At 43.0% G+C, this 13,941-nt stretch overlaps 1 protein-coding gene across 1 annotated transcript in view; it reads right to left on the reverse strand.

Annotated features, from left to right (window-relative positions):
* Positions 1–1,965: 1,965 nt before the first annotated feature.
* LOC123230417 (protein PRR14L-like) overlaps positions 1,966–13,941 on the reverse strand; it is a 34,014-nt gene continuing 22,038 nt past the window's right edge. Inside the window, exons 3-4 of the mRNA XM_044656582.1 lie at positions 2,185–2,811; positions 1,966–2,081 (exon numbers count right to left, since the gene is read on the reverse strand). Coding sequence (XP_044512517.1) covers positions 1,966–2,081; positions 2,185–2,811 — 743 coding nt within the window. The remainder of the gene's footprint in view (positions 2,082–2,184; positions 2,812–13,941) is intronic.

A 13,941-nucleotide genomic window follows, 5' to 3' on the forward strand; every position in this document is an offset into this window, starting at 1 on the left:
ATGGTACGATTTTCAGAGATCTCATATTAGAGGAATTGGAAGCACATGGTAAAACAGAGTCTGTGACAATCAGTCCTTCAAATGCAACATGGACTTCTCTTCCCTGAGGCTGGTCACTCCCCAAAGATCCATCTGGCTGAAGCAAGGAGGGCTCTTTTTGTCTTCCATGACTGCCAGCTGATTCAGATTCTTTCATTTCCAACACTCTTTCTGTAAGCTTATTACTAAGATGACATGGGTCTACTCTGCACACAGCAGATACTTTATTATCAAGAGTATTTTTAAGGGAGGTTTTAGAGATAGTTTTCTTTGGAAGACTGCAAGATAGTTGGATGTCACTCAAATCATTAATTATCAGTTCTTTCTGAGGGTAGTTCAACCATTTGGTGGGTTTTGCAACAGCCTCATTTTTATGACTAATTGTGTGTTGAACTTCAAAGATTCCTGTGCCATGATGCTTGGATGATTTATTTTCACTCGAGCATTCAATTGGACTGTAAAGGTCACTCTGGCAGTTAAGGCCTTGATTTGTCACCTGACCAACAGTCCCATCTTCTTGGTTTATAATTCTAACACCTGAGTGCTCTGTGTTAAGACATGGGACCATCAGCTCTTTAGGATTTGGAATGTTTGAAGAGAGCTTGCTTTCTAAAATATTATGTTCAGAGGGATGGAATTCACAAGGTAATGTAGTCTCCTTAACGTGTGTTCCTAGTTTATCTTCTTCTGAGCCCACCTTTCTCACGGATCTTGCTCCAAAATTTCCATGCTCAACATGGCTCAAGGCAAGTGTGTTTTTGTTTAAGGCTCTGCAGAGTAATGAACATGAAACCACTTCATTTCTAATCTTGACTTCTTGAAAGCTATCTTCCATTTCTTCTTTCACAATTTCATTTTCCCCTGCTTGATGTCTCGCATCAAGGAAGCTTTCTGGATACTGAGGATCACTGAGCTCCAATATTTCTTCAGAAGACAATATAGACTTATTCTTAGCTTCTGGGGAGATTGTAGTAGAGTTGTAGGCAACATCCTCTGAGCACATGTCTGTTTCTAGGGTATTCTCAACTCTAGGGTGGTAGATATGACTACTATGAAACTGAGCACTTCCATGATCTAAGACAGGAGCCTCTTCAGATAATTCTTCTATTTCTTTTTCAAGTGGAAATTCTGACATTGCCTCCAGTTTTCTTCTGACCGTGTTATTTTGCACCCTTTGGAAGCTCACTGCTTTAGCACTGACATTGTAATTCTGAGAAGAGGCACAGCAGGCGGTGGCACCTGGGCAGAAGGCATCTTTCACAGTTCTTGTTTGGGTCAGAATGGTTTGCTGGTTGGCGATGACCTTGTCTCCATCCTCCAACAAAAAGCCAGCCTGTTGCTGAGAGGCCTCACTTGTTCCCTTATAGAAGTCTTCCGTAGGACCACGTAGAGACAACTCTTGGGGAGCTGTTGCTTCCTTGTGGTCCCAAGCATCAAAGGACATTTTCCCAGATGAGACATAGGAAAGCTCCCCTTTGTCTTCTCTGGACTCAGCAGGATAGGAAGCAAGCTCATTCTGTCCATGAGAAGCCGTGCTTTGTCCATCCACAAATGGAATAACATTACCACTTAACATTCTTAGAGTGTCTACTGCTTCATCCTGGCTAGCCAGGCCATCTCTTTTGTATGTCTGTAGCTGAGGAAGAACACTCCTGACCTCTGAGACTTTCCTTATAGGCTTGGTAGGGTTATCTGGCACAGAATAAGCAGTGGGGTTTCTTTTCTTGGAGCTGCTCCCTAGGCCTCCCTGGCTGCTGACCAAAGAACTGAGACTCCAACCGTCCACATTCTTGTCTAATACACCTGGGTCCTCAAGGATAGTCTTTTCTGATTCTTCGGTCTGCATCACCAAGAAGTCACTTTCCTCTGTGTGTTCTTTATTTTGGTGTATATCACAAGAGCAAGTTACCCTCTTGCCTTCATGTTTTAGATTTCCTTGAATTTCTGAGGGGCCTTGGCTAGGATCTCCTTCAGAAGGAGAAACAGAGTTCTCTTGCTGGCTACTTTCTCGAGCCCCCTGACTGAGGCTGTGCAGGCAACAGCTATCAAGGGCACGTCCTCTTTGATCATGAGGATGGTGTTCATCGCTAGCCGTGTCACTGTCTTTTCCTCCAGGCTTGGCATCAACAGGAAGTATTTCTCTACTTTGGCTCCTGACACTCAGAGCTTGGTCTTCCCCTTTCAGTCTATAAGCTGAGCCTTCTCTCAAGATCTCTCCATTCCAGAAGGGTTTTTCCATCTTCTGTTGGTCATTGTCAGAGTCACATTTTTCAAGGGAGATGCTTTCGGACTCAGCAGAGGGCAAGCTCAATGGGAGACATGACATTTGGAGGCAAACACCACTTTCCTTGCTCTTCACCTGAAGAATGCTTGGCTTGGTGTGTTGGTGATTGTCAACGGCTTTGTGGACAAGGCTCAATCTGGACAGTGTTTCACTGTACAATGTCGAGTTGACACTGTCCTCTGATGATGGCAGCACAAGAGGACAAGAAGCAATGGATTTTTCACATTCTTTTTCTTTTGAAGGCGCTTTTGTCAATTCAGGTTCCACAGAGGTTAAAGGCTCTAGGGAAACTAGGGTGCTGGTTTCTGAACCCTCACCACTGGTCATGATTTTGTCTCTATCTGGGCAGTCGATGAACCCAGTTGGGAGACTTTTACTCACTTTGTCATTCCTAATGGTCTCAGTCCCATTGACCTTCATACCTTGTTCTTCTTCAGTAGGTTTTGGCAGAGTTTCTGTTGTAACCTGTACGTTTCCTTGGTTTTCTTCTGCACAAGAGAAATGAACCCAAATCAGTATGACATGCCATTTAATAAAAATGCCCCAATGCTTTTGCTTTAACTTTATTAACAGGACTTTACTGTGGGGCAGGAGAAAGGTGCTGCAACCAGAGTCAGAGGACCTGGATTGAATCCTGACTCTGCCACTTGATACCTGTGTGACCTTTCCAGGCTTTCAGGTTCAAGACCAACCTGCTAGCTGCTCCATCTCTAGCCTCTGTGCCTTGGAATAAATGGTCTCTCATATCTCGAAAGGAGTCCTTCCTCACCTCGGCTACTCCGAATCCCTATTTTCCTTTCCAGTTTATTTTAAAGGAGGTCTCACCTGTTATATGAAACCTGTCCTGTTTCCCAGTTAATAATACATCCACCTTGAAATTGCTTTGAATAGATCTGTGCTCATGTTGTATCCACCCAGTAGAATGAAAGCTCCTGGAGGGGAAAGGCTGCTTCATTTTGATTTTTGTATCTTCGGTTCCTGGTACACAGAAGGCACTTAACAAATGTTTGTTATTGAATCAAATTGGGCAAATCACTTGACCTCTCTGGGCCTTAGTTTCCTCATCTTTAAAATGCCAGACTTGGACTAGATCACCTCTGAGATCCTCTCCCATTCTAAACTTATACGCTATGGTTGTTTCTCTTGACACAACAAGAAGCATCCAGCAAATGAAGATGGCTGCTGGTGCTGCAATTGGCTAGGATGGGCTGCTTTCCACAGAGTCAAACGTGGGGCCAAAGCTGGGACCGGCAGAAATAACCAGTCTGGGTGAGGGTCCTTCTGTAAATGTATTTGTTAGTCACTCATATGAGGAAAGTGATGGGCAGAAGTTCTACATAATGGATAACTGTTAAACAGATTCCTCATTATGACAATGGTTGGTCAGTTTGGCCTCCCCCCTAAAAAAGAACTAGAACAAATGTGCAAAAGGCCTAAGTAAGGCAGGCCCTCATGCTTTCCCTATGACGAATGCTATCTTCAAACAGCTTAAGTCACAGGAGTCCAAGAAGAGGTAGCAGGTCCACTCACTATACATTTACAGAATCAGACTACAAATGGAGTATTGGCTTGAGTTCTGGACACAATGTTTTAAGAAATATAGCAGCAAGTTACAGGCTATTCATTAAGGTGGACTGGCTAGAAAGGGGGCTTGAAATGAGGCTATGGGAAAATCAATCAAAAGAGATGAAAATTAACTTGATACAGTGAAAATATCAATTCCTCAAACGTTTTATTGATGTCTCTTTGGACCTATCACAGTGCTTCAATAAATACGAGGGTAGAGTTGCTCCACAATAGATGGATCTAGGTACTTTGCCTGTCCTAGAGTCTTCAAAGCTACCTCATTCAGTAGTAAGAATTACAGGGTTGTTAGTTAAATAAGAGGTTTGGTTTTAAAGGAAAAATAACCTCAACAACTCTTCAACAAAGTAGTCTGCTTTCCATTTTTATTAGATTTTTAATTTGATCACAAAGGAAATGAACTAAGTAGACATCTATTATGATGTCTACTTCTTAAGGGCAGTGATTTTACCTTGCCTTTGTATCCCCAGCACTTAGCACAGTGCCTGACAAAGGGGAACCACTCTTGGTGGTGACTTGAGCATATCTCTGCAGTATAAAAACCAATTATTTAGTGGTTTGTATAAATAAAACCCTGCGCGGTGAGGAGAAATACCAAATGTTAGTATTTGAGGTGATAAAATAATAATAAGGCCATGCATAATATTAAAGTGCCAGGGTACTGCCTGAGTACTACACAAGCATTATCAATTATATAAATGAGAAGAGAGTGTGAATTCCAGTGAAGATTCCAGAGAAAACTGCCAATGACTTCTGATCTCTGTCCTGAGGGAGTCACTTCAAGTAGGCCCATGTGGTGATGAATCTTTGGGCCCCAACAACTCAAAAAAACAAAGTGGCTACTAAGTTGTAGATTCAGGGCAGTGGGGTTTGAGATCTGTGTTGGAGTAAAGGATTTCTGTCAAAATAAATCAGAGCTTTTCGGTGTCCAAGAATATATTCAGAGGACTGATAAAGGCCTCCTTCTGACACCTTAACGTGTCATGACAGTGACTGTGGATTTTCAAAGGCTATGCCAATCTGCCAATGAAGTGGAAGGTCATAGGACCAATGAAAGGCCCAGACCCAGAGCTGGCGAGAGCAGTTCAACCTTTTCATTTGATGGATGAGGAAATTGAGGCCCAGGGAAGGAACTTGCCCAAGATTATGCATGAAGGCAGGATTTAGGTCGTAGCAAGGTCTTTTTGTACCATAGCATGCTGAGGAGAAAGTTCTGAATTTGGGCCAATCTAGAGAATATATGTCTGTTACCAGACGGCTGCTCAACGGAGGATGCCTATTTTTTGACCATAAGTGGAGATGACCATCTACTGAAGTATCGGGGAGTCCAATCTATGCTTGGAGAAGGATTTGCCATAGGGATGAAATGAGAGATCTCCAAACTACTTACAGGAATGAAGATACCTGAATACATCAAAACAACTTACAGGTGTGGGAGGTGGCAGGTGAGCCACCATCTAGACAAATGCTTTGGTCCAACCCATCCTGTGAATTTATTCACATACAGATGATAAAAATTCAAATGGTTGGACTACAAAGAAACAGGCGTGGATCTGGATTTAATAAGTGGCTCAGATCTGGTGGGACATGGAGGACAATGACAATAATAAGGATAGCTGCACTTTGCAGATCTCATCATTTTCATTTTCATTTTGATTCCAAGTGCCTAAGGCAGTTCCATGTTATTAACCCTATTTTCTAGATGTTAAATGCGGTTTAGAGGTGACGTGGTCTGATCAAAAGCTCACACAGAGTTCTCAGGACTCCATGGATCAAGGCTAGAATGAGATTGTATGAGAACATAAATAGCAATACTATCACAATAGGACATGTCATGGGAGAGTCAGCCTCATTAGAAAAACTAGAAGATCACAAAGTCAGCAGGAAAGCTTAGTGACATGATATTGAAGGGCTTAAAATGTGAATCACAGAGCTGGAAGGAGGGTATAAGAGAGCATCTAGATTATGTCCCCTGGTTTTAACGTGAAGAAACTGAGGCTCAGGGGTCACATGGCACGTTCACAGACTCATTTGTGCCAACTCCCCAGTCTAATTCAAATAAACTCTTTCATGGTATTCTGTCATGTGCAAGGGCCAAAATTCATCTGTTTTTGACCTCAAGGAGCTCCCATTTGAATTAGTAGGCTACCTCCCAACTACCAGTAACAAAACTAAAAGGGCCTTTTTCCTCATTCAACCTATAAGAGGGGAAGGGTGCTCTGGATAAAACTAAGGGACTACTCAAAAGGTGAGGTTAAGGAATCCTTCTGGATTTGGTTCTGAGTAGCTCCATGGAGAAGAGTACAAGACAATTAAACTCAATGTCCTGGGGAGAAGTTGACATCTCCCTCCCTTCTTGGAGGTGGAGGTGGAGGGAGGAGACCTATGGGTGTAGAACAAAGTGTTGGTTTGTCTTACTGAATATCGTTTTTCTCTTTTCCTTTGTCATTAGAGATGGCTTTCTGGGGGAGAGATGGGTGAGGGATATATTAGGAAATGTAGCTGATGTAGCAATAATATGTATTTTTTAAAAATGCTTAAACCTGAAAAAAAAGTCTCAGGGAGAAGGAAAAAACAATTTACTCATCATTTGAAAAGCCAAACAAGCCTGACAACACTGATGCTGTCATTAGGGTGTCTTAAATAGAAGGAAAGCTAGAACATTCATAGCAGCACTTTTCCTGGTAGTAGGGAAAAAAGGAGTAGCAGAAAGGCCCTTTTTGGCATCACTGGAAAAGGAGTGATAACCCACACTTTGAGAAGATGCTGAGGTTTATGAGATGAGAACTGATCACCAGAACCACAGAAGATAAGCTTGTCCTGGGAGCTAGTCATGGGTGAAAGGGAAGATTATTTATAAGTCCATTCCCACTTTCCAAACAAGTGAGGCAGAGTGAAATGAGCCCCGGACTCATGGTCAAGAGCATCGGCCTTGAATCCTGAATCTTATCACAAGCTCCAAAGAGCAGGGAACCAACCACCTGCCATCTTGAAATTGTCCTTCCATGGCTGAGATATTTTTCCTGATCTCAAGCCTAAATCTGCCTCTCCTGGTTGCTTCTACAATGCTAGTTCTGCTTTTCAGAGCCTAAGGAACAAATCCAACCCCAATATTAAATGGCGGTCCTTCAGTATCCTGCTCAGCCTCCTCTGAATGCTTTTGCTACCCCTTAAAGGCCAATAGGAATAGGAATTATGGAAATATTCTATCAGAGGGTGACTTTTAATTCTGCCTCCCATCTGAAAGAGTGGCTCTGGAGAGCACCCAGGAACTATCCAACAGCATATTTGATATCTACTTGGCTAGCTGGTTATAATTATAACAAAGGGTAAATTGCTGATTACAAGCAGGAATAACTTGGATAAAAAAAGGTAATGTTATTTCAATAAGGGGAAGTCATTGAGGGAAAAAAACAAATAACAGCTAAGGAGGAGACAGTTGGCATTATTCACTTTCATAAAACTTTCAACAAGGTCATTCATTCATTCATTTATTAATTAAGCCCATATCTTCCACCTTAGAATCAATACTATGTATTGGTTCCAAGGCAGAAGAGTGGTAAGGGTAGGCAATAGGGGTCAAGTGACTTACCCAGGGTCACCCAGCTAGGAAGTGTCTGAGGCCAGATTTGAACCTAGGATCTCCCATCTCTAGGCCTGGCTCTCCATCCACTGAGCCACCCTGCTGCCCCAACAAAGTTATTTAACAAAAACTATGTTCCCCTCCTGGATTAACTTATCACACGATTGGACAGAACTGTTCCTTAAGAATAAGGAAATGGCTTATGACCCCGGAAAGAAAAGGTTAAGAATAAACAAGCATTTCTGTAAATGGAAAATGTACTATAGGGTCAGTTACAAGCTAGGAAATGACTCCTGGAGGCAGCTTGATAGGCTGCCACATTCAAATTCAGCCAAACACAGGGCATGTTCAGGAAGGGCATCAGAAGCAGATCCATACTCAAAGTAATCAGTATACCTATGGAATGCTGCAATGTACATAGAAAAGCTCCAGAGGGCAGCAAAAGTGATGATGATGATGATAATTATACTTGCTGACATTTAGATACTGCTTCCTATGTGCCAGACCCTGTATTATGTATTTTACAACTATTATTTCATTAGATCCTCATAACATGGAGGAAAGTGCTCTTATTATACTCATTTTACAGGTGATGAAACTGAGGCAAACAGAGGTTAAGTGACTTGCTCAGAGTCACACACCTAGTGTCTCCTGAGACTGAATTTGAACTTGAATCTTCCTGATTCCAAGCCTACCTATCTATCTACTAGTTACCTAGATGCCCCCCAAAAGATGATGGGCTACAGCTTAAGAAAATAGACAGGGGTAAACTTAAAAAAAAAATCACAATAATTCTTAGCCTGGACATATGAAAGGGGTTAAAACTAAGGAAGAAGCATTATATTGAGACGTTAAGAGTGAACATGGGGGGGGGGGGGGGGCAGCTGGGTTCAAATCTGGCCTCAGACACTTCCCAGCTGTGTGACCCTGGACAAGTCACTTGACCCCCATTGCCCACCCTTACCACTCTTCCACCTAGGAGCAATACACAGAAGTTAAGGGTTTAAAAAAAAAAAAGTGAACATGGACCAAGAGAAGTCTTTCTTAGTGGTATATCTGGAAATGCCTGGGATATAAAATCAAAAGGCACTGTTAAAACATTAAAAAATAAATATAATATTTGCCCAAAATAACAATTTAGGGACCACCCAAAAGTAATTGTTTCCAGGTGTAATTTACTGCCTCTAGAAAACTTTGCTGCTTACCCTAGCATTAGCTCCATAGCCAATTGGGCTTTAGAGCTTCCTTCACTGGGGGTGATGATTAACTCCAGGAATACATCATCTTAACAGATGAAACAAGCAAAAATCAAATCTAAGTTCAAAGAAAGTTCCTCAACTCATGAGCTCTCTGAGAAGAAGAGATGCTTTCTGAGGCTGCTCACATCATCAGCTGCCCTTCGCCAGACCAGCTATCCAACAGTTAGCCCTTTTCAAGTGGTATAATCTGTAACTGTGTCTCTTCTGTAAACATATTAAATGCACCCTATGCTGTACATCAGGTCAGTAGCATATTGTTTCCCAGTCTGTTTGTGCCTTTCTCTGTTTGCCAGCACTTAATGGAGTGCTTGGCACAAAGCAGGGGCTTCTCGATTTGACTAAGGATATTTCTTGTGCTTATATTGATATTCATTGTCTTGGGCTTCAATAACTGAGATTAGGATTTATGTCAGTCATATGTTATTCACGCTCAGAACTTGAAAGAAACTTAGGGTATAAGTGTTCAAAAGGAGCAAAAGTTTTAATGTCTTTGTTTGTCTGTTTCCCTCATCATTTTGTTTGGTAACCCCCATGTTAAAAAAAAGATTGATAACCGACAGATAGCGTACTTTGGGTGGTTTTCCTATCATACTTTGACCATTAAATACAACTTTAAAAAAGTCCAATAGCCACTTGTCCATTATTGTGCTTTTAAGTTTATCTCTGTGAAATTTTAAAGTGATTGAGCTTTTGTTTTAATGTTGCTTTTATGGAAAAAGAGGAAAAGCCCAATTCAAACTAACATATCACTTCACCATCCAAAAGTAATTGTTTGGGGGCAGCTGGGTAGCTCAGTGGATTGAGTCAGGTCTAGAGAGGGGAGGTCTTGGGTTCAAAACCGGCCTCAGACACTTCCCAGCTGTGTGACCCTGGGCGAGTCACTTGACCTCCATTGCCCACCCTTACCACTCTTCCACCTAGGAGCCAATACACAGAAGTTAAGGGTTTAAAAAAAAAAAAAAAAAAGGAACAAAAGTAATTGTTTCTAGGTATAATCTGTTGCCCCTAAAAGTTTGCTGCTTAACCCAGCACCAGAAGCAAGAGCAAAGGCTCATTTCTGGGTCAGCCCACCATGTTTAGTCCGTCTGATGATTGTTCTAATTAAGAGAAACTGATAAAAAAATACCTTCAAGATGTGTTTTTCCCCTCCTTGAAACCACCTTTCAGGGCAGAGATGTCATGGATTTTGCCTTTGTCCTCTAATGCTCACAAAGGCTCCTGGACCTTGGGAAGGACCTGTCCTCTCCCCTGAAACTACCCACCTCCCCAACAAGACATCCTCCTTTTCTGGGTTCTCCTGAAGTCTAACATAGCCTAACACAGACTATGCTCTCCAGGTCTTTCTCAGCCACTACAAGACTGAGTAAGCCAAGGCAGGAAGTACAGGTTGTTTTCCTCGATATGTATAGAGAGAGGCTGTATGAAGCAGGAAGGTGATCAGGGGACTCCGGTGCACAGAGTACCAGGACTGGGACTAGGAAGAACCTAGTTCCAAATCTAGCCTCAGAAAAAGTCCTGTTTGGCACCCACTGCCTATGGTACCACTCAATGCTGGAGACAAATCACTAAGTTACAGAAAAAGTGTCCAGCATGTCCTGGGAATTAGGAGGTCTCCACACGAACAAAACCGCATGTCCAGGCTTTAATCCCCACACCCAGCACAATCCTCTGCCCACATTATGTGTTTCATAAATACTTGTAGAATTAAATGGAATTTGTCAAAGTCTCCGCAGTTATTTGGTGAAGTGGTTTTCAGCCCAGAATAGGGTAAGTAGAGGCTGTGGCCTTTCATAGCCAAGGGGCATTCAGGAGGGAGGGGGAAGAATGTTCAGTCTGGAGGCCTTTTGGGAGGCTGACTGGGAAAACTCTGCCAGCTTTTAAAGCCGCAGCTGACTTACCTGCAAAATGGAGACATTGCTCCTTGCCTCCCAAGACGGTTGTGAAGATAAGTCCTCTCAGCCTTGTCCCTTTCTTACTCCACATCCTCAGAAAGACTCCAAAGTCTCCCCTTTTGATCTTTCCATTTTGTGCCTCACAAGGCTGGCAGAGCCACATGCACACGTGATTCAAAGTGGACAAAGAAGGCACACAACACAGGGTGGTCTGTCCACTGGTTACTTTATCTTTGATGAGTCCAAGCCAGAAATAAAGAGCTAGAAGAAGTGAGCCTAGAATGAGGCCGGCTGCCCGCCCTCTTGGCATAAGGGTAATGGTCTCTCTTCAGAGACATATCCTGACAGTTAGCAAACCACTGAACTGAATGATTTTGCTTGATTCTTATTTATTGTAAAGGAGAGTTCTCATCTTAAAGCAGACAATTATGAGTCAGTGGCACTTTAGAGATAAAAAAAGAATCAAGAAAACATTAAAAAGTAGATAAAAGAAAAAAGTTCTCTAAGGGCTTGATATGACAATTTCCTTATTACAACATTAAATATACATGTAATATATATCATTTGTTAAAAGAAAAACTGTATGACAAGTTCATGGTTTCAAATAAAATTCTCTTGTTTCTATATATGCTGAAACATTCATTTTTGTTGATAAGTTTTAGGTTCATTAAGGAGAATTTAAATTTTTGTAAATGCTCAGTACTTTCAATGGTCCCAGACTGCTTGTTGCCTAAGGAATTTATTTTTTTCTGACAAGTTTATCTTCTGTAGACGCCAAGTGGTCATGGCTAGGGGAACATTGGAGTCTGAGGGACCCCAAGGGACAAAAGACACAGGAAGCATCACCAATGGGGATGGCTTATGTAAGGTAAATGGCACAGAATGTATCATCACAGAGATACAGGGATGACCCAAAAGGAAGGGACTGGTGAGGAGGGGATAAGGAAAGGAGTTCCTGAAGAGGATATTCTCAAAGGGCCCAACAAAAGCACCAAGGGGCAAAGGACAAATATGCATCAGGGGAGAAAGCCAATAAGGATCCAAGAAAATATCATTAGTTAGATGAGCAAAAATAAGTTCACCAAGATTGTCTTCCCTCTCCTCCTCTGACTCCGCCCCTCCACTGACCTCTTTCGCACACAGATACAAGTATTCATTAATCCAAATCTTTTCACTCTTCATTTAGTAAATCTCAATTATTAAGGAAGCCTCTATCTATATATGTCTCCTTCAGGTTAGCCAGATGCCTCCTCAGGTAGGGGATCTTACAAGGATTCTTCCCCATCCCAGTCTATCCCTTATAGCCATCATCTGAACATGGTTCTTGAGGTTCCACAAATACTGAATAATCACTCACCCACATGGAAACATTTGATCATTTTTATTGATCATCTTCCCAAACTTTATCCAAAAGAAATTTAAAGTTTGTAATATTAATGACAAGAATATGGAAACTAGCCTCCACATAAAATTTCCCATGAACCCAAACAGAATTCCTTTTGGTAAGCTGGGTTGCTGGTATGTTTGGGAGCAGAAAATGGAGGGGGGGGGGGAAAAACAGACCAAGCAGTGGGAGTAGGTATGGCACCATAGCTTTATTCAGCATCAAAACACTGCTCTGAGTGAGCCAAAGCAATGCAAGTTTTCACAAAAGAGCCAGAAACATGCATCTAGACACAACTGTTGGACGTCTTCCCCCATGACATGATGGCAGTAAGGTCTCCACCTTCAGATGACCTTTGCTTCTTCATCCAAAGGCCAGCCTGTTGTCCCAAAGGTTGCCTTTTTGTCCTCAAGGTCAACCCTTTGTCCCATGACCTCTTTATTTAATGTCTAACCAGGGGGCCTCCTCAAAGCTGTCATCACCCACCAATATTCTTGCACTTTGTGAATGGACTTGTGAAATCTAGGGAAATAGTGGAAAGGAGCAAGGTAGGCCTCAGTTGCGAGAACATGAAGGTCAAAATGCCAAAGCCTTGGTTCTAATCTTGGCCCTGCTCCTTCCCCTCTGTCTGAGGGACCTGGACTTGCCTGACTTCTCTGGGCTTCAATTTTCTCTTCTGGAAAATGAGAAATGAGGGGGTTGGACTGAACAGGTCAAAATCCTCTAATCCTATGACAAATCAAGATTTGACTGAATATATTTTAACAAATAAGATTAAATGTCACAATAGCAGATTCGTCAGAAGGGTGAGAAGCAACATGGAGCAGTGACTAACCTGGATTCAAGTCTTGCCAAGGGTATAGAACAGCTGTGAAACCTTGGGAGAGCTAGTGGCTGAGGCAAGGCTCTCTGGCTTGGAGCATCTGGAGAGGGGCCCAGCACCCCACCTTCAGGTCCCCTATAACATGCCCTGCTTTCCCTCCCCTCTCCTCCCCTGGTAGGAGGCAACTCTTCTACAGTAAAACCAAGACCAGAGGGCCCAGAACCATCAGCCCCAGGGGCACAGGCTGAATTGGGCAGGGCCAGGAGAGGTTCTAACAATAAAGATGGCCTGGGGTTAACAACCCTTCCTTTAAGAGTTGCTGCTGTTACTGGTTCTGCATGTGTAGGCCCAAACCTAGGCAGGTAGTGTGGGGAGAGTCATGGCTTAAAGCCACACCTTGCTCTGGCATGAGAACTTCACTCTAATTCGATAATACTTACATAGGGCTAATGTGTGAAGTATGGGTAAGGGAGATTTCTTGATGTCTCAGTTTCCTCATCTGTAATGTGGGGATAGTATTTACACTAAAGGTCATTTTGGATCTCAGGACCCTTAAGAAGTGGGGAACACCAGAGTAAGGTATCAAAGCAGGGGGCTACAGCCAGCAAGATCCAGAATGTGAGGGCATTGGGTCCTCAGAAGGTGATGGTGTAGGGTGCTGGGACAGGTAGGAAAGGAGCAGAGAGGGCTCCAAAGGCATTTTCCCTACATTAACACAGTTCATCTTGAAGGGGTTGGGGTGGACTCCCCTGAGAACCACCTCTGAGCCTCAATCCTAGCTACTCATGCTTTGAAGATGTGGCACGTGTGCCCCAGCAGCGTGGAAGGGGCTGCTCCCCTGCCCCTCTCTCCTGCGCCTGAGGACAATGTTCACTTGCCTGGCCCCTCCTCACAGCAGCCCAATGCGAGCACTTTCTCAGCTGTCTGGGACAACTGGGGGGCTGGAGGGAGGAGGTGCACGCCTCACAGTCAGCTTGAAGGTGCAGTTTGGGCACATGATCTCTAAGAGGTTTGCCCATGCTGGTATAGAAACATGACCAGGGACCATAAGGACCAAAGCGGACCAAATCGGGAGTCAGGAGTAGGAGGCTCC

Source organism: Gracilinanus agilis, chromosome 1 (assembly GCF_016433145.1).
Source record: "Gracilinanus agilis isolate LMUSP501 chromosome 1, AgileGrace, whole genome shotgun sequence".
NCBI lineage: Eukaryota > Metazoa > Chordata > Mammalia > Didelphimorphia > Didelphidae > Gracilinanus > Gracilinanus agilis.